We start from the raw sequence: 20,635 nt of genomic DNA, 5'->3' as shown, positions 1-20,635 counted from the left end.
GATATATATTTCTGCACCTCTTCTGGTTCTATTTGTGTATATGATTCAGATCTGTATTAGCAACCAAATAACACTCCAAAAAATAGTGTGCGTTTCTAAGTGGAGAAGGTAGGGGTTGAGGAGATTCACATTTGTATCAGTGGGGTGATCGCGCTGTAAGCTTATAAAAATGTCGAATCACCGTATCGTACACCTGAAACTAATATAACGTCGTCTCGCATACCAACTATACTTAAATTCTGTAAAAACGAGGGGTAGAAAAAGGACGTCGTACTCTTATAGCAGACGCCAAGTCGCAGTATGTTCTCAGGATCCCACACGCCGCCCTCCGCAACTGAGAAAAAAGTAGAAAGACCAAAAACAGTGGCCTCAAACTGTCAGTATTTTTAGAAAAAAGACCCTCGAAGTCACTGTTTGAACCCAGGCGTAGAAGCAAACGGGGGAGTCGCACCTGACCAGGTCGGTGGCCCAGCTGTGAGACGCAAAGGCAGGATGCTGCAGGGAAGACTGGACGTGACGTGGGCGCTGACCAGCGCTGGCCGCCCAGGTCCTGTCATGTGACGTGGGAGCTGACCAGCGCTGCCCGCCCAGGCTCTGTCATCTCCTGGTGGGACTCATTTACGCAGGGCAGGCTACGAGAACGGCCTGGAAAGTTCTCTGAGCTGGCCTGACTTCGCTTACAGACCCAGTCTGCCTGAGCGTCTCGTGCTACTGATGTCAGAAATGACTCTTTGTGGAACTGTTTACTTGGTGGCACATTATTCGGTGGCTCTTGCAACTGTTCATTATTTCCTTCGGTTGCTATAAATAACTGGTATTTCCTCTAACCAAAGAAAAAGAAAAAAATGTCATCCCGCTGGGAAGCAAATTGACGGGCAAATCTAATATAAAAAGCATATTTGAGAGCAGAATGCAGCCAGCTGCTGCAGGAATCCCTCGGCACGGTCCCCGGGCCGTGTCACAGGGAGATGGGGACATGTAAAGCAACACGCATAGCCGTCTGGGATGCGCTGCGCCCTCGCAGCTTTTGTGTGGCATTGAGGACGGGAGTGAACTTCCCGTGGAAGGGGATGCGCATCGGCCCCTCCGCGCTCCGCGCTAATGGCAAGGTTCATGTTCGTGCTGTCCCGAGACCCGCCCCCCAGGCTCCTGTCTGCCATGCGGGACTGCACGAGACGGTCTAAAAGCCACTTCTTCTTGTTCTTTTCTCCTTTTTCTTCTTTGGCCTCTTAATCTCCGAAATCAGATGGAGAAGGGCGAGACGTGTGTATTTACTGAAACAGCTGAAAGCAACTTTACAACTCAGTGGGACTTTTTTTCCCATGGGCAAAACATGCAGTTGTTGCTTTGTTTTCCTTTTATTTTCCCCAGAATTTTGTTGATTAATTCTCACCGGTGGCTCTAATGAAAACGTGAGCCGAATTCTTCCGTGAGAAAATGTATGTAGGCAGCATCTGTGATGCCGGCGTTGCTCCGGCGGCCTCCTAGCGTGGCGTGTTTATTCTTCTCATTTTCTGGACTCGTCCTTCGGGCTGAGCTCATGTCTCTCGGGGCCTCGGGACGGGGAGGCGTGTGCTTACGCCAGCGGGGCCAGTTTCCTTAGCACAGTCACTGCCTCTCTGCAGAATGAATCACCTGTGGGCCCGGACTCTTCTTGAGGTTCGCAGAGTGTCACCGGTGCCAGACCCCTCCTGGAAGGAGAAAAACAGCGAAACAGATTGTCCCCTCGGCCTCTCCTGGTGTAAGGAGGTGACCCGTCCTGCGCTCTCGTGCTGTCACAAAGCCCCCCAACTCTCCCTGTCGCTAAGCATTCATTGGTCGCTCAGCACTTTATTTCTTAGGGTTTTCAGTTTCCAGTGAAGGAAAGCCACTTTCTCTGATGCTCCCTCACTGCCACCTATGAACCAGAGAACTAACTCCACAGAAAATTCCGCGGTCTGGTCTCTGAGCCCAGGAGAGAGAGGGCATCAAAAATACTGGAGCAGGGCTCCCCGACAGTGACGTATGCGAGCCTCAGGACAGGACAAAGTAGGAAGAGGTGAAATTAATTTTAACAATAGATTTTAACCCAACACTTCTAAAACATAATTTTAACATGTAACTCACATAAAACATTCTCAATGAGCCGTTTTCCACTCTATTTCAACCTAGGTCTTTGAAGGCTGCTAAGTAGCGTACATTGACAGCACATCTGTTTTCAGCCGAGTCACATTCCGAGTGCTCCGCTGCCACATGTGGCAGTGGTCACTGTGCTGGATGGCCCCGCTGTAAACGTCTCAGCAGACTGTGCAAAGCAGGGCCCGGGCTGTTGCTGAGTATCAGAAAGGATTGTTCCCATCCACCAGACGTTTGGAGCAAAGCTGGCTAATGTGCCAGCAATGTCACGGGAGGTCAGGCCGTGCCCGCCCCAACCCCGAAGGTCCATTCTGACTCTGAGCTTGTGATTCCAGGCAGAATTTTCTGTGCTTTCGTCATGGTCTCTCTACTTACGCTTCTCACCTGTACCCCGTTCCTCTGGAGACTGGTTAAGCTGTCACTCTTGGTTAGGGAACCCCTAATTAATACGTTCCAGTGCATTTGCTTTTAGTGGGAGATCTCTGAAAGGAATTAGATCTCTGAGGTGACGGGCGAGGGAGGGGCTGACACGTGGGAGCTGGAGGCTGACACTGAAAACGGTCCACAGAGCCGGGGTTTGGAATGGCTGCTGGTAGCAGGAGCTTTGAGGGTGATCTCAAGATCTACGTTTAATTTAAAAGTGTCCTTCAGAGTAAGCCTTCTTTTTCTGTGGTCTTTGCTGGTTCAAATAAGTCAAATTTCTATTTGTTTGTAGTAGACTAGGTAATGATTTACGAGAATAAGGTAAGAGGAACATTGCTGATATCTTTGCCTTGTGTTTGAGAAGATACCCAATTTCATTCTTTTAAGTATAAATATTTTAATTCTTTACCACTTACTCATGGACACATGCATGTCAACAGATGGACTTGCCTGAGATAAACCTGCTTTTGGAAAAAGCATGTGGGAGCCAGTCTGATATGGTTTGATCTTCCTTAAAAATATATCCTAAATCTAGCCGAAGCTCACCGCCCCCCGGTCCAAGTCACTGGGCCTCCACATCGTGTGGGTGCCCCATTCAGCTTAGACCTGAACCCCCGGATCCTGCCGCGGGAGGGGAGTGTGGCCTTCCAACCAGTAAATGCCACAGCGATGGGAGATGGAGCCTAAGGCCCTACCACGTCTTGCTGAGGTTGGGTCCCACTGGGCTCGGAGAGGCTGGTCCCTCGAAATTATGAAGCTTGTAGGCGCCCTGCCCAAGGGCATAGGACTTGCCCCACTGGCCCTACGAGAGCCCCACACCTCGTCCTAGAGTGTGATGGACAGCAGGGAGCCACAGCTCGCCCCGCCCGGCTCCACGGCACCGTCTGCAAAGCCTGTCCGGCGGCTGCTGTGTCATTTGCCCTCGCTTGCTTAATAGTTCTAACAGTTTCAAAGCTACCCCTAGAATGTCCAACTTCTCATGGTTCTCTCCCAAAATATAACAAGAGAGACAGAAAACCACAGACAGGAACAGAAAAGACATTGATGGGCTCTACCGAAGTGCACTCCATGTAGAAAATCCAAAGTTAACTTTCCAGCCCGTCCAGAATTTCCCGTCTGTGGCCTGCTTTGATTTCCAGTCGCCTGTGAATCTCAGACCTGTCCCTCGTCCCCCTTGAAGGTGTCACGGAGCGAAAGTAACTTGGGTGTGGATGGCATATTGTATGAGTGTCCAGTGGCTGCTGGAACAAATCGCCACAAATGGGGTGGCTTAGGACAAACGTATCATTTTACGGTTCTGGAGGTCGGAACCTTGCACGGGTCTCTCTGTGCTAAAATCAGGGTGTCGCCCGCGCTGCCTTTCTCCTGATGGCCCAGAGGGAGGAGCCGTTTCCCTGCCTCGTCCAGCTTCCGGAGCCGCGTGCTCCTGGCTCGTGGCCCTGCGTCACCCCAGCCTGCTTCCCTCGCCACACCCCCTCCTCTGACGCTGAGCCTTCCGCCTCCCCCTCGTTAGGGCCTTTGTGGTGACAGCGAACTCACTCTGATAATCTGAGAAAACCTCTCCATTTCAGGACCCCTAACTTAGTCACCTCTGCAAAGGCCCTTTTGCCACCCAAGCTGACGTGTTGACAATGTCCAGGGTTAGGATGTGGACATCTCGTGGGGGTCGGGCGGGTCATCGTTCTGCCTGCCGCACACGTGAAGGGCCGTCCAGCTCAGCTGGGCGTCTGGTGCGTGAATTTCTTCCTCACGTCCCTGGTGGTAGTTTTCTGGCGTGAATATGTTTGGTGACCAAGGACATCGTCACGTCATCTCTCCAGATGATCTCGCTCATGTCGGACCCGTCTCCCTCGACCGTCTGTGCATTGGGTTGCCTTGTTTTCTGCTTGGAACCCCAACATTTTTAAATTCAGTTACCTCGTCCCCTCATCCATCCTCTGACGGGTTCTGATCCTTTCGTTCATTGTGTGATACCGGATCTGCCGTCGCCATCCTGTGTAAACAGCCCTTAGAGCTGAAATCAGTGCTTGAGGGCCGGGGTGCCTGGTGCAGAACAGAGCAGGACCAGTGGGTCCTTCGCTCAAGGCGCTGGTCTTCTGGCCACGATGGCTGCATTTCACTAGCTTGCTCGGCGGCCATTCTCATCCTGTCAGATTACACTTTCTATGGCTAAGTGGGGGGTATGATGAGACACTTGATACATTTCTTAATCTCTACGCTCCAGTGTCCTCATCTGTAAAATGAAAATAGTGTTGTTGGCGGATTTCACGAGATGTTCTGCTGGCAGCACTTGGCGAAGTGCCTGACTGCCGTCCGTCATCGCCACCGCCGTCATCTGAGTTCGCCAGGAGCCCCTTGGCCTCTCACACGCGTTCTCTGTGTGCAGTGGAAGGGCAGGGACTTGCTTTCCACTTTCATAGACATCAACAAGTCTACAGTGCAGATGAGGCCCTGGCCCGGGTATGGCGGGCTCCTCGGTGTGGCGAACATGTGCTCTGCGCCTTTATCCGAGGCATTCGTGGGACGAGATCAAGGATGAGGGTTTTCACTACTGATGGAGACCTCTTACCTATTGAGGTCAAGCCCTAAACTGACCCCATTTGACTGCGGTCCCTGAAGTCTTTTGACTTTTTGTGGGGAGAGGGGAGAGATGGGGGCTTACCTTTTTCTCGTCCAGTGATATTTTGAGAAGCCTTCACAGGCGTAGTCTCACCAGCAGCCAGCAGGCCTGCCGCGCAGAGGAAAGCGCCACGTGCCGCGAATCTGCAGAGACATAAGTTTGAGGGTTACGAGGCATCGTCCATCAACACTGGCGGGCAACTAGCTGTCCAGACGGGCGCTGGGACTCCATTTCATCCTCGCATAATGATTTCCCTCCTAATTACCCGAGAAGCTTCCTTAACACCATTCGGGCTTGTTAGTTTTCTCCAGAGCCAACCTCAAGCGTATTGATTTTAATTTCTACTTGAGCCTTCTGCATATTTTGGCAGGAGGTGGCACCTTGCCGTGTTGGAACCTAGCAGGCTGCACAATTCCTGGGGGAGACAGAGGTAGGATTTCTTTCAGAGGCGGCGTTCTTCCTGTCACGTGTTCTGTTTTCCACGGAATCTTATTTTAGTCTAAGAGGTTTGTGAAAGATGAAGGGGGTCACGGGAATAGTGACGGTTACACACGGAAAAGTAAGGCACGCGTGTACGGAGCTTTAATTTACGAACGTGCTATGTCGCAGACGTTCTGTGGTGAGTCATAAACGGCATAACATAACAAGACAGCCGTGTCCCTCCGACCACGTCTCCCGCCCCTGCCCCTACCTGTACCCACCCCCCACCTTAAAACACGAAGCTTGCGGCCCAGAGGTTTGCGTACCCCGTCTGGGCTGACACCCCACAGAGTGGAGAGCAGCGCAGAGGGACTCGAATTCCTATCTCCTCATTCCTGCCCTCCTTTGACTCTGTATCTTTTAGGCTTATTTGAATTTAGAATCTTTTCTGAATCAGAAGAAAAGAGTCCAGCGAAGTTACAAGCTGAGCAGGCTTCGGGGTGGGTTTGGGAAGCCGCGGGCGTTTCTCGCCTTCCTCCTCTGTCGCAACGTACCAGAGGTCACGCGGATCTCGGGTCTTCTCAGCGAGGTCTTCTCGTGTCAACACCCCCTGCACCCCTCGTTCAGCACGTCTTAGCCCCCTTCTGTGTCTTCCTTTTCCCCACGGTACTTAGCATTGTTCATCATGCTGTATATTTCACTTCGGGACCCGCCACCGCTAGAGTCTAAGCTCCGCGGGGAAGGGGTTTCCGCTTTGTTCACTGCCGTGTCTGCCGGGCCTTGAATAATACGTGGTGCACAGGAGGTGCTCAGGATGTATCTGCTGGACGAAAACGTGGACAAAGACTTCACGGCTCCGGCAGTACCCCACTGCCCCCGACCCCCGTGCCTCCTTCCGGCCGATCCTGCGGAGGGGGGAAGCAGTTTGCCTTTTCAAACCTCCTCCTTCTGCTCTCGCCTTTGCTAAACTCAGAGTTGCTCGGTCCTTCCAGCGGCTGGAAGCGGAATTCCCCTCCAGAGACACGCTCACTCTTCCTTTGGCAGAGCAGGTCACCCCCTGTGGTCTGGAAAAGCTCGTTACTCGTTATGAGAATTCCTGAGGTTAAAACCCGGCTGCCATATTTCCCATGAATCAGTGTGTTTTATGGCCTGTCTATAAGCAGAGCACCTCATTCTGTGTTACTTACTCCAGGAGCAGAGGAATTTTGCTGTCGTTCCTCACATCTTTGGCTCTAAAGCACCTTGATTGGAATGTTGTTTTTTTCACTTGCCAAAGTGGTTAGTGAGAAAACTATTGCCAAGAATTTCCTTCCACTCGTACTGTTGCAATAGCGCCTGTGCCCTCCATTAGTGTACCAGACCTGAGTTGAAAATGATTGATTCAGAGGGCAAAGTCTGTGAGTTTACTGTTCATTCTATAATGTAATTGTAAAAGCAAGTAGCGTTAAGAGTGAGTGAGTGTGTGTGTGTTTGTCTGTGTGTATAGTGTTAAATTTATGTAGTAATAAAATGAGCTGAGTTGTAAAAATCTAACAAACTTGTAAAATTTACTGGGCCATTCGAAAAATTTTTATAAATGGAGATGGTTCAAACATACAAATATAATTTTAAATGTGTCAAAATATGTTGCTTTTCTTTTGGAATTCCAAGTTCATTGCCTTCCCAGGTTGATTTGTGTACTAGAAATTCCTAAGGCAGAGACCACTGTGTCAATGGTTTCCACCGATGTATTTTTTTATATGCTCTTTGTAAAGGGTAGTTAAGATTTCATCTTTTTTGGTGAAATATTGCCACTTGGATGGATCTTGACAGTATTGTGCTAAGTAAAGTAAGTCAGATGAAGAAGGAGTAGAACCATGTGATATTGCTCATACGTGAGATAGAAAACAAAGAGCAACAGATGAACAAACAGAAAACAAACTCATAGACCCAGGCACAGTGGGCGGTTACCAGAGGGGCGCGGGGTGGGGGGGGGGAGGAGGGCGAGAGGGGTCCGTTACGCGGTGGGAGGAGACCAGGCTTCGGGTGGTGAGCACGTGGTTGAGTATACAGATGTGTTATAGACTGGCACACCTGAAATTTACGTGATGTGATTAACCACGTTTCCCCAGTACATTTAATAAAAAGCAAAGGACAACAACAGAAAAGGTTCCCGCCTAAGTTTAGGGCTTACTCAGTTCCCGTTTTATGGCCCATCTGTTTCCTGGCCTCAGGCATTCTCGAGTGATGACGGTGTAAAAAGCTGGCCTTTCTGCGGAAGGCGACTGGGCGCCCTGGCGTCCCCTGCAGTTCTGGACGCTCGGATCTTTCCCTGCACACTTTGCTCAAGAAGTGTTATGACCTCCCGTGGCGGGCGTGCTCCCGTGGCTGCCGCTCCTTCCCGCCATTCACTTTCTTAGGGGGAGGATTTGTGTTAGAGAAAAGGAAGGTTGCTTTCTATTCTTCGGATGTTTCAAAGCTGTGTTCAGTAGAAGTAAATTCAACCTTGCGAACATCACCGTCACTTTTACTTACCTTTCAGAATTTTCTAGAAGCGTTTTGTTTACTTATTTTTCACCTCCCTTCCCCTCACCACGTACCCCTGACTTCATTTTTGTGGGAGAGGTCAGAGCATGCTGTCAGCCTGCGTTTGCTAGTCGGCATTAAATTTCTCTTTTTTTCTTGCAGTAATAAGAAAGGGGTGAGATTAAAAAGCATTCAAATTTTATAAATAGCAAATGGAGAAAAAGAGAGATGGTATAATGTGTACATAGAATACGTCCGTTTGAATCGAGGGCCTTTTTTCATTTGTTTTATAGCTCGATGGCAAGAATACCAAGCAAGCGTGTCTGTATGACTGAACTAGTCTACATCTGTGTTCAGACGGCACGAATCTGGATTCTTCCAGCAGTGAGATTGTTTCAGCCAGGAATTTTGGAAACTATTTAAATCATAACTGTACCCTTTGCAGTCCTGTCATATTATTCCATTTAGATATTTCTACTCTAGATGCTGTGGCTATACAGTATCGACACTGGTTTCTCTGCGTCGCTCTGCCAGGCTGTCATTTATAATCACACCTCATAAATGAGGGAAATATTGAAAAATGGCGAAACTCGACAATGTCTTTCTACTCAATCCCAGTGTTCACCTGCTGAATGTGTATTTTCAGGATCTCTGATTCAAGCTGGCAGAGGCTGGCTTCTACCTTTCTTGGGTATTGGCAGTGAGGGTTAGGGATCCCTTTATATAAATGGAATACATTTTACTTTTGTATGTGTGCCACTGTGTTTTATGAACTAAAGTTTTCCTTCATAGAGTACTTTATCACTCTTCCTGGTATATATAAAACGGTTTAAATTTTCTTCTCCTGCCAGGTGAAATGAGGAATGATTTATACATCACTATAGAGAGAGGAGAATTTGAGAAAGGAGGGAAGAGCGTGGCCAGAAACGTGGAAGTTACAATGCTCATTGTAGAGGCCACCGGCCAGACCTTGAAGGTGCGTCAGTGATGGGTGTTTGGCGGTGAGAGGCTCCGTGTCGTCGCTTTGGGGTCAGCCGTAACGAGATCCGTGCATTTCTGATGTGCAGTATTTTCAGTGTTATTTTTCTTCTCCACCCCCGTGTATTTTAAAAAATCATTAAAATCCCTTTCAGAGAGGAAAGTAGAAAAACAAAAAGGCTTTTACAGTTGAAACGTTAAATGAATTGTGTCAACAATTTCTTAACAGCGATCATTCCACACACAGTTTCTCATATGCCATTTTATTTGTTCCCTTTCATCTGTCATAGTTTTGGAGATGAAAACTTGTATCTGGCCATCGGTAAAAACAGACACAAAACCCACACACTTCATTTTATGCATTTTCGTTTTGACCAGAATAAGGCTGTGAGGGTGGGGGCCTGACTAACCGGGGAGCAGTGACAGGTTCCTGCCTTATGTCCATGTCGCCATGCCGTCCCTGCCCCCTGCGTCCCAGAGGGCCGCCCTTGGCCCTGGAGGCCCCGGGATCAGTGGGTGCGGAGCTGGCCCCATAGAGGGCAGAGCGGCCCCCCGCGGGAGGCACCTCGGGGGGCAGGTGCCGCGGGGGCCGGTGCCGCGGGGGCAGGTGCGGCGAGGGGCGGGCTCAGCTGGGCGGCGGCCCCGCTGCTGTCGAGGGCACCCTCGTAGCACAGCCCTTACCCTGCTCGCTTCCTCCGCCAGGACTTCATCGCCTTCGGCTCCGGGGAGCCGCTGGCCAGCGAGTACCACTCCTTCGTGCTCTACCACAACAACAGCCCGCGCTGGGCGGAGCTGCTGAAGCTCCCCATCCCGGTGGACAAGTTCAGGGGCGCGCACATCCGCTTCGAGTTCCGACACTGCTCCAGTAAGTGTTTGGTGGCGCTGGCCTGGTCGCCTCGTGCGGTGCGAGCCGGTCTGCAGACAGCGGCAGGCGGGGAGGAAGGGGGCCGAGGGGCTCCTGCGTGGTGAGGGGCTCGCTTATGCTCCAGGGACCACCGCCTGTGTAGAGACGACCAGGAGGGGGAAGGAAGGAAAGAAGCCTGTGGAAACCAACAGCCTTCTCTTCAATGGGGCCCTTTCCTGGTCTAGAAGGAGTAGGCGGGGAGGGGAGACACCGGCTCTGGTGGTCCCAGGCCATCCTGACCCAGCTGGCATCTCTGCACCAAGAGCTTGTCCAGCTGGCAGCCGCTCAGGGGACCCACCGGGACTTCTCCGGGCACACAAGGTCACTAGGAAAGCCTCTGATTGGCTCATGGTTGTAGCTGATTTGCATATATCTGCATCACCGTGCCATCTCAGACAGTATTCAAATGAGAATCAGGTAAGGTCCGTCCACATGGGCCTTAGAGATGATGTGAAGTAATTGCCTCATTTTACGGATCTAAAAAACCCAAGACGTGGAGATGTTACAGAATTTGTCCAGGTAAACATCACGATCCGTAAAGCTGTCTTCTCTTGACATGCCTATTTTAATTCTCTTATACTCATCACCACCGTCTCAAACCCCTACTCTCTGCCCCCAGGGAACCTCCAGTCCAGGGGTCCTCTGGTGCTCCTAGTGTCACTGAAGTGTACCTCAGACACGGCCAGAAGCAGCAGGCTCTTGTCTGAGGGACGGAGGCGCGGCCCACAGATAGGCAGCCTCGACCTGAGCGCTGTGTCACTCGCCCACGCTTCAGGGGGAGAGAGGGATGTGGGCTGTTTGCTGGGACCATATAGCACGTTTCTGAATCGGCTCAGCAGCTCCGTAAATTATGCTTTTGCGGTGCTTCAGGATGTAGGGAGAATAGCAGAGCCTCACTAGTCTCCCAGGTTCCCAGAGGAGTTTCGTGGGCAGGTCTCGAAGCGGGAAAACGTTCAGAACTGGGCAAGGCACCATGCCGTCCCTTCTGCCGGTCTTTGTTTTAAATTCTCAGTTGGGCTTAAAACGAGCTTTGAGCTTTAAAGTAATAAAAAGAGAGAAGAAAGTAAAGGAAATGAGAGAAAGGGAGAATGGGCGTTTGAAGAAAATTATTATAACTCAGAACTTGGGAAATGGAAAAAGGCTGTTTTTAGTGAAACTTGTCAGATCTCTGCCCTCTTGTCTTTATACTTCAAACATGTTCACGGTTTTTTAAACAATATTCATTGTTAATATTCAGAAGATATAGCAAAAACATAGAGAAAAAAATCCCCATTATCCCACAAATTACGGATGATCAAGTAATCATTTTATCACGTGAGCTTCCAAACGTTTCTCTGTATGTACATATATTTATTCAGAAATATCATTCGTTCATCAAACAAACATTTCTTGAACACCTACTGTATGTCCAGCACTTTCCTGGGCATTGAAGATATATCAGTGGATGCAACCAGATCACTCCTCTCATCGGGATTCCATTCCAGAGAGGGAAGGTAGACAACGCGTGTGAGCAAAGACATGCAGAACGCGTCAGGTCGCAGTAAGGGGACAGAGGAGAAGGCGAAGCTGGGGTTAGGTGCCAGCAGGTGATGCCGTGTATTGCCGTTGTAGGCGGGGTAGTCAGGAAAGACCTCTTTGATAAGGAGACGTGTCAAGTCAGCAGCGATCTAAAAGAAGGAAGGCTGTGAGCCCAGTGTATCTGGGCAATGAATATTCCAGGCAGAGAGAAGAATAAGTTCCAAAAGGTTGCGGGTTGAACCGTGCTTGGCATTTTCGAGGAATAACAGGGAGGCCAGAACGAGCAGGTGAGTTTGGAGGTGAGCCAGTGAGGTGGCAGAGGAGCAGGGTCTGTGTTGTCTTTGGGGTCGTGAGGAGGACTGCGGATTTTATTCGGGGTGAGGAGAGCTGGTGGAGGGTTTAGATGGAAGGGAAGTCTGGCTGCTGTACAGGTAGGAGGTTGGAGATGGGCCAGGTGGGAGCAGGGGGACCCCTTCAGGGGGCTTTCTCGGTCCTGCCACTCAGATTACAGTGATTTGCATTAGGATTTGCATGTTTTTTACAGATTTATTGACAGATTGGATGCAAAAGAAGGAGGAAAGTCAAGGATGACCCCAAGATTTTGTCCTGAGAATGAAACAGTCAATTACGGAGTGGGGAGGTAACAGCAAGAATCCGTTAGGGTGGCAGAAACCCTGCATTCCATTTTAGGCGCGGTCAATCTGAGAAGTCTATTGGACATTCAGGATTTGGTCACATAGGCAGTCGAGTGAGATCCAAGCCAGAGACTTAAACTCGAGAGTGAGAACATATAGTTCAGTGTCTTGCTGTAAATGTTTAATAATCAGTATTCAAGGGTGTGGAGAGGGCTTGGAGTCAGCCCCAAACGACAGTGTTTGCTGATTGCCACGGTGTAAATACTCCCACCATGGCCAATTTCAAGCTCTCAGCATCGTGTCACTGAACTTGGACTTGGGGAAGGATCTCTGGAGAGTGAGAGATTAAGAAGGAATAGCCAGCGAGGCCGAAGGAGAAGCCAGGAGGCTAAGTGAAGCAAGTGTTTCAGGAGGGGAATGATCAGACGTGTTAGGTGCCGGTGACAAATAAGATGAGGACAGAGACACTATCCTGCGACTTGGCCTCGTGGACGTCCTTGAACCCGACAAGTGGTTTCAGTGGCTTCGTAGTGAGGAAAGCCTGGCAGGAGTGAGTCAGAGTGAGCTGGAGTGGAGGAGGGCAGGCAGCAGGTACGGCCGGGTCTTTTGAGAAGCTTTGCGGTGAAGAATGCGGGACAGCAGAGAGGCGGGGGAGCAGCTGTAACGGAACACTGGGCCGCAGGAGGGTTCGTTCCTTGTCTAAGATGGACCTTTTAAAACATGTTTATTGGTGGGTTTGGTTCAGTAGAGGAGAAAATATGGATGATGTGGGAGAAAGATACCTGGGGAGCAGCATCCTCGAGCTGGGAAGGAGCACAGGGCTCAGCGTTCAAGATTAAGACTTGCCCTGGGGTGGGACCGCTCAGGCAGAGCGCAGGAAGGCACAGGCGCGGGCGGGGTAGAGGCGGAAGCTGGAGTGTGTGCGAACTCTGTCCGTCAGCCGAGAGTGAGGGGAGTGTGGAGGCCTTGAAGGCTCGAGAAGAGAGGAGAAGGGATGAAATACTTGTCTAGAAAAGTGGAAGAGTGAGTTGGCTAGGTCCGTGTAGACAGGTTGCCCTGTGCAGGTCGTGTGCATTAATTAAAGTGGGTTGGTCTAGGACAGCCACGGAATGAGCTGCCAGTGGGACTTAACCAGGTACTCTGTGCTGAGGGTATTCGCACAGAAGAGATTCGAATGACGGACCGTAGAAATGGCAAGTCGAGAGCGGCAGGGGCGATGGGGGAGAATCAATAGACTGGAGGTCCCAGGGGGCCCGAATTGTTGGAGGTGGGGTACTGGAAAGAATGAGTTAGACGATCAGGAGGTAGAATCCATGAGTTTAGGGTTTTATCAGTACAAGGGGATCATATTATACGTATTGTCTACAACAGTTCATGCAGTTTGTTAATCCTGACCAAACAGCTCAGGACAAAAGGCCTTGTATTTTAAACAGTTATTTTTATTTTAGAACAGAAAGAGAATTTGGGGAAAACATTGCTTTGTTTCTTATCTTTGCTAATTTTATTCACCATGGAATTTTTTTATTTTTCTGAATTAAATATTAAAAACCACACCTAAGAGATAGTCAGATAAACTTAGGAAATTATTTCTAAATTAGTCTTCTCCCCGAAATCATAAATTCCATACCCAGCACCTCATTGGTGTAGAAATCTCTTCCAGAGACTTTTTTTCCTGCAATTTTTGCTTAATTTTACAGAATATTGCTATTTTCCCAGTTTCTCTGGATTATAAACGAAGGATTGTAAAAGAAAACCCCTTGCTATCATTACGTTTTCGGGGATAACCTCACGCGAGGGGCCAGATCCGCCAGGCAGCATCGCTCTTCGTGCGTGGGGTCCCCCTCCCTGTGGCGAGGTGTCGGAGGGGAGTGAGGGTCCCTGAAGCCTCTCGTCCGGCCTTCGCCCCGTCCAACGCGTCTAGCTCTGCTCTCACCGCCCCCCACGGCTGGACTTTGTCAGCTGTCACGTCCACTCCCTGAGAAAGACCAACTGCCCGGGCCCTGATAGGCTGCCGGCCCCAGAGAACTCCTCCCTGCTCCATGCAGGAGACTGGAGGTGAACAAATAAGGTTCTTTCACAGCTTGCTCCATTTTTTTTGGAGAAAAAAGCTCGGTGGAAAGAACTGGAATGGTATTTAAGAGATCTAGAACAAGTTCCCTCACATCTGTAAATGATGCCTAATGATCCTTGACAGTGGCAGCCATTTTAATTGGTAATTAGGCCTCTGGAAACCTCATCGCCCCATCGCAGGCTTCCAGAACATACTGTGTAAGCCCTTCTCAAACTGTGGATTGCCACTCGCGTTGCTGTTTTCCAGCGCACCCAGCTGGTCCCAACCAGGGGGCTTCCACAGGGCTGTCTGCACACCTGTGTCCACCGTGGACAGGAGCTTAGGGACTCTGTCCGTGAGCAGTGGGCAGAACACTGCATCCCACACGCGTGCGTCATGCATTTGGTTCACATGTACTTGCTGAGAGCCTCCCCTTTTGTTGTCACTCCTTGAGATACCTGGCTCAGGACAGAACACGGCAGGTAGGAATGCCCCCCCCCTCGGAGCTTACATGTGCAAGTGCAAGGCGAGATGCAAGAAGAAACAGCCACTGCACAAATATGTAAAAAGCATCATTTCAGGTCATGAGTCCCACGAGGAAAATGAGCCCGAGAATGTGACTTGCAGATCAATCAGGGGGCGGGAGAATGGGGCTGGAGGGGGCCGCTGGGGACAGAGCCCAGCTTCAGAGCTGGCCTCTGCTGCGTCAAAGGAGCGGGGAGCGTGGGTTTTGTTTCTTGACCCTCACGCGTCTTGATGCTGTGCTTATCTCCAGAGTCGCGTCAGCGGGCGCTCAAATGAGTAATTCTTTTCTCTCTTTCCTTTTATTTCTTTTTTCCCCTTAGCGAAGGAGAAGGGAGAGAAGAAGTTGTTTGGTTTCTCGTTCGTGCCCCTGATGCAGGAGGACGGCAGGACCCTCCCAGATGGCACTCACGAACTCATCGTGCACAAGGTGACACGGGTCAGGTGGTGGTGGTGGCTGCGGAAGGTCACTTCGTAACTCACCGTCGCTGCGTAGCTCTGGAAAAGAGAAAAGATGGCTGGGAGGAGTATTCTTTTGGAAGATCGTGGGCAGGGGTAGTGCGTTTTTGAAAGCGTTGCTTCTCTAGTCTATGTCGTATTCTAAGACATATTTTAAAGATGATTTATTCTTTTCATCTTAAGTGTACGCGTTTGGGTAGGTCTGTGCGATGACCTTGAAGTCCTTCGTTGCCGCGGATGGATTAAATAAACCCGACAAGTATGTTTTCGGACATCGCTAAGACACGCTTTCTTACCTAGATCTGCGTCCCCCCAGGGGTAACTCTAGCAAGGACCGCCGCGCCCCTGAGCAAGTGGAGGAGTGGCTGTGCTTTGTCATGACGGCGGGCGCGGTCGCTACTTTCTGGTTTTTGCATCAAGAATTGTCATAAAAAAACACTGGGAACAAAGTACGCCGGAGAAGGCAGTAGAAGAAAAATTAGCCAAACAAGATCTTTCGAAGTTATCTGAGAATAGCGGTCGTCGTGAAGGATGAAAATGCTAGTCACTGGGAAGTGCGGGGTGAAAGTCCAGGGTTTCCTCCCAGGCGCTTCCCCTCTGCGTTTCTGCACCCGTCACCTCGTGCGGTTCCAGGTTCTTCCCACTCTCAGCTGGGCCGCCAGGCCCCTCGCCCCCGGGTCACCTCTTGCGCTGGTCCAGGCTCCACCCGCCTTTAGGGCGACCCACCCGTGGCGAGATCGAACCAGGCCACTGCGCCACCGAGGCCCGCCGGAGCTCCCCAATACCGAGGGGACGAGCCCCAGGCGCTCGGCCTGTGCCAGGCTCCGCTACTGCGTCACCTGTCACCGCTTCCTGTCTGTTAGTGCCACCGCCACGTCCAGCTCTTTCTAGTTCCTGACCCCGCCTGCGGTTCCCTCTGGTCCTCCTCCGCCCTCGGCACCGTCCCCTCACCCCACAGCTACCTCCTGCGCATCCTCGGAGGCTCACCTGGCCGCAGCCTTTTCCAGAAGAGCAGTGCCCACTCCCCGGCCCCGACTCCCGTGACCCCAGCTGGCCCCCGGGAGTTCTCTGACTGTCCGCACTCATGTCCCCCCGTCGGACTCGCTGCACCATGCCACGATCACGTGAAGGGCCCTCGGCTGTCCCTAGGGGCTGTATGAGTCCTTGAGAGCAGCGGCTGTGTCAGGGGTTTTCTGGCGCACAGTAGGTGTGCAGTGGAGGTTTACTGAGTGAACGGAGGGGAGCACAAACCAAGCCTTTCTTTACCTTTGGACCACTGCGCAACACACCCAGGCGGTCCCGTTCCTGCGCGCACGTGCGTGCGTGTGTGCGTGCGCGTGTGCGTGCGCGTGCACGTGCGCCGGTCTCCAATCTGCTTTTCTCTAGTTCTTTGTTCAGCACATTTGTCGACCACTGACTGTGGGCTGGCGCTGTTCTAGGTACTGGAAAGGCAGCAGTGAGCACAACCGTTGAAGTCCCTTTATTTCTGGGGACTATATTCCCTCTTCTTCAAACACTGACTGAAAGGAGCTCGCGGTGTTAAAACACAAGGGAAAACATATTTAAAGGACAGTGAGCAAAACAGGGAACTCAGGAGCTCAGCGTGCGAGTCATCTAAATGGATGACCTCACTGGTAGGTGACAGGTCCCTTATGTGAGACGCACATGACAGGCTGTCCTCGGCTACAGTTTTCCAGAAGACATCGTGGCGGTCTGTACGTGTGTGTGTGATGTTGCCTCTGTGCAGCGTGGAATCTCGACCCAGAAGAGGCGGGCCACGATCGTTAACGCTAATAACGGAAGAAAGGTCCCTTCTTTACGGCACAGCAGGCGAGGGCTCTCGCTCGTGGGTCGAAGGGCGTCTTCTGGGCAGGTGCTAAGTTTCTGGTCACGTGAATATGAATCATACCAGATTCCTGCTACAGGTCAGAGGCGTCTGTGGACTTAACATGCCAGGAGGGCGGGTGGCAGGGCTCCCTCCTCTACATGGACAATCGGCCCCACGGTTGTGGATGCCTGGACAGAGAGCCGTTCCGCTCCGACCTGACCCCAGAGGCCGGCCGGTGCCTGTGGGTGGGACCAAAACGCTTCTCAAAAGCAGAGCTTAGAATCAGACCTCCGAATGCCCTCACGCCCTCGTGCAAACTGTCATAGCATCCAGGATTCTGATCCATAAAGCGCAGGAAAATTTCTTGGAACTCGAACGATTTAAAGGGCAGGTGTTCCCAGTGACCTTCCTCAGCCATGAAGGAGGCTCAGGATGGTGTCTGCACGTTGTCTAATTTCGGGAAGACTTACATCGTATGGACCCACAGGGAAGCGTTAGCACCACAGAAAAACCCCACATGGCTGGGTTGTCTTACGATCAGGGTTATTCTGTGTTGTTTATCTAAAGGGGTGTGGAGTGCTCGCCAAGTGTAATGACTTGTTTTCAGTCAGTCGATGCCATGGTTTCCCTTTATATAGCACTGAGCCGACAAGGTCAGTCTCAGCTTAAGACCACTCACAGTATGGTTCGAAAACCATGTCACGAGCATAATGCTTATCCTTTCTCTGCGTGGCAAGAGGGCACACGGCCTGCTGATAATTGGACTTATTATTGTTAAAATAGAAAAAAGGAAGGAAGGAAGGAGAAAAGGAAGGAAGACAGATAGGTGGGAGTAGGAGTGAATTTCAAGTCACTGGGTGAGAAACGTAGCCCGTTTCGTAAGTGGCGTTGGGTGGTCACGGTGGGCGCTGGGGAGAGAAAGGGCCGGATTCCTGCTTTGCTGCTTTTACCAAAACAAATTCCAGATTGAATGTAAAAAATAAAACTTTAGAGCCTCGAAAGTATGGGCGATCATTTTCGTAGTGCTCAGGTAAGGAGGGCCTTTCTCAGGATGGCCCAAATGTCAGAAATAGCTACAAAAAAATTTGTAAATTTGGCTATGTAAAATTTAAAATTTCTTGATTGATAAAACCATCATAATCCAGGCTGAAAGGCACACGACAGACCGAAACAGAGTTGCAACACAGTTTATAAAGGGCGATTATTCCCACTTTACCACCAGTTGTCAAGAATCAGTAAGAAAAAGAAAAATTGCTAAACACTGTAAACAAAAATAATAAATGTAAATATATAAATATTTAACTCAATATACAAATCCTCAAAGAAATGTAAGTTAAATAAAGGATGGAAAATCTTAATGTCGGTATAGGTTTTTAAAACCCAGAATTGGAGAGTAAGATGAGGGGAAAGTGGACACTCTCTTGCATTCGGAGAAGAAATGTGAGTGGCATTGTCTCTCTTGTGGCCAATAGGGCAGCACTTGGGTGATTTTAACCGTGTGTATCCTTTGGCTCAGCCGTCTCACATCTTGGTATTTATTGGGAGGAGATAATCAGACGAGATGAGCAGAGATGACCAAGGATGATCACTGCAGATCCCTTGAAATTTGAAAACTTGAAAGTAATCTAAATTGCAAACAGCATAGATCTCATTAAATAAATTAATTATATCCATATAGTGAATGAAATACTACATATTTATTGAAGTAATGTTTAGTGGAAATTCTTATGTGCATGGAAAAATGTTTATGCTATATTGGTAAACCACATAGAAGCGTATATTTAGTATAACTGTTTTTATGAAAATTGTTTAACTGCATGTCCATATGTATATATTTACATAGAGAGATGCTTAGAAGGATGTTCTAAAATATTAACACTGAATTTCTTTTTATTTTTCCATAGCTTAATTTTTGTAGGTGGGCACGTATCATTTTATAACATTAAAAACTTTCTTTTGGAAAAAAAAGAAGAGACAGAAAGTTAGTTTTATACCTTTTAATTCTGGAGTTTCATCTAACTAAAGACCATGCTTCTGTCATATAAGCTTGACATTAAAGTTTATGGTAAAATGCTGAAGAAACAATTGTCATTCATTGACAAGTACTATCTATAAAATCAAAGGTTGACGAGAGATGGAAAAAATGCTCTAGAAAAGTGTCTTTAGCACTTTCTTGTCCGTATGATACGGAGAATAACTGTGGTTTGCAGTAGGATGTTCAGAGTTAAAACCGACTTGCTCCTCATGGAAGGTGTTAGTTTAAAAGAGTCTTGCTGTGAGCTAGGAGGAAAGCTCTGTGGAAGATTGCTCACTAGCCGAATCGGGCCTTGAATCAGGGACTGTTCCTCTGTGGCGATGGCTGGACCCCACCTCCGGGGGTGTTTAAGGAAATCGCTCTTACCAAGGTGCTCACAGCCAGGGACCTGGCGAGGACCTGGACTCCGCCTTCGGGCAGGATCTCTGTGTCCTACGGCTAAGACCCCTCTCCAGGGCATGTCGAGCTTTACGTGATTGATTACGTATTGGGGTGGTTTCCAGCTCCGACACCTCCTCAAATCCGAATCGAAAGGTAAGGGGTGTGACGCGGGGCGCCACCATGAGGGACGTCCTGCCCCTGTCCCTTTGACAGCCGCTCCGAGAATGTCAGCGGTGTCTAGTGGGTGATGCAAAGTTCAAACTCTCCCTCTGGAATTGCTGCTAATCTGCGAATAACACTTTCTTTACTTCACTGCAATCCAGTGGGATTTTTGTTTTCCTCAGCTCAGTAGAGATATTTTTGGCTCCCCCTCTCCGCTGCCTGCTGGAAAGTAAGTTAAGAAAAGAGACAAATAAGTAATAAGCACAAGGGAATTTATTTTTCAAAAGTCAAGTATCTTGAGAACCTGTGAGAATCCAGAAAAGGAGGCTAGGAAATCAGTAGCTGTGCAGTCAAGTCCCCATTGTGACTTATGCCGCAGAAGGATTTTTATCCTTGAATATAGATTCTGAAACACCCTCAGGTCCAGTATGTGTATGTACCTAGCATAAACAAGCAAATAACAAATAAGCAAACATAATGATGACGATGAAGATGATGATTGACGATGATGATGATGACGATGATTGATTAGTGGCGATGATGATTGATAATGATGATGATGATTGGTAGTGATGGCGATGATGATTGAAGTGATGGTAGCGTGTAGTGAGTAGTAGTAATGATGATGATTGATGATGGATGATGATGATGATGGTGATGCAGTCCTCCTTTGACAAATTAGGGTTTTGCAAATCCATTACTGTTGATGGACACCACCATGGCTCAAATGGCCTAACTTGGCCAGGCTGGGGTTTTTGCTTAGTAGAGAATCTGATTCCTCATAGCGGGATTTGTCGGCTTCCTAACCCAGTGCATCTGAGCAGGAGACGGGCAAGCCAGAAACCAGCCCAATAGAGGGCGATCCTTTTTCCTAATGGGAGAGAGATTGATGTAATGTGGTAGCCTGGCCTGCAAGAGTCGGTAGGTAGGTGTTTCCCACAATCAGCCCAGCCCCGAGTTCAAAGTGCTCTTCTTCTGGTTGACCTGTCTAGTGCCGTGTCCTCTTGTGACCTCCAGTGACCTCTTTGTTTTCTGCCTTGCCCTGGGCCTTGCTGCATACCCAGCAAGCCGGACCTCCCA

General features: G+C 49.6%; 1 protein-coding gene and 1 long non-coding RNA gene across 8 annotated transcripts in view; one reads left to right on the top strand and one right to left on the bottom strand.

The window, feature by feature from the left end:
* Positions 1-20,635, top strand: part of DOCK4 (dedicator of cytokinesis 4) — a 352,254-nt gene that overhangs the window by 215,480 nt on the left and 116,139 nt on the right. For all 7 annotated transcript variants that reach the window (XM_039862789.1, XM_039862785.1, XM_039862784.1 and 4 more), the window contains 3 exons: positions 8,935-9,059; positions 9,764-9,926; positions 15,014-15,120. In XM_039862789.1, coding sequence (XP_039718723.1) covers positions 8,935-9,059; positions 9,764-9,926; positions 15,014-15,120 — 395 coding nt within the window. The remainder of the gene's footprint in view (positions 1-8,934; positions 9,060-9,763; positions 9,927-15,013; positions 15,121-20,635) is intronic.
* LOC120602467 (uncharacterized) lies at positions 1,345-6,762 on the bottom strand. Its single transcript, XR_005652774.1, has 2 exons — positions 5,201-6,762; positions 1,345-1,691 (listed from the first exon to the last, which is right to left on the bottom strand). It is a non-coding gene; the product is annotated as an uncharacterized LOC120602467 (long non-coding RNA).

The sequence above is a fragment of the Pteropus medius genome, unplaced genomic scaffold (genome assembly GCF_902729225.1).
Source record: "Pteropus medius unplaced genomic scaffold, Ma_sr-lr_union100, whole genome shotgun sequence".
NCBI classification, from domain to species: domain Eukaryota; kingdom Metazoa; phylum Chordata; class Mammalia; order Chiroptera; family Pteropodidae; genus Pteropus; species Pteropus medius.
Note: the sequence above shows the minus strand (reverse complement) of the source record. Positions and strands in the feature narration are given on the sequence as shown.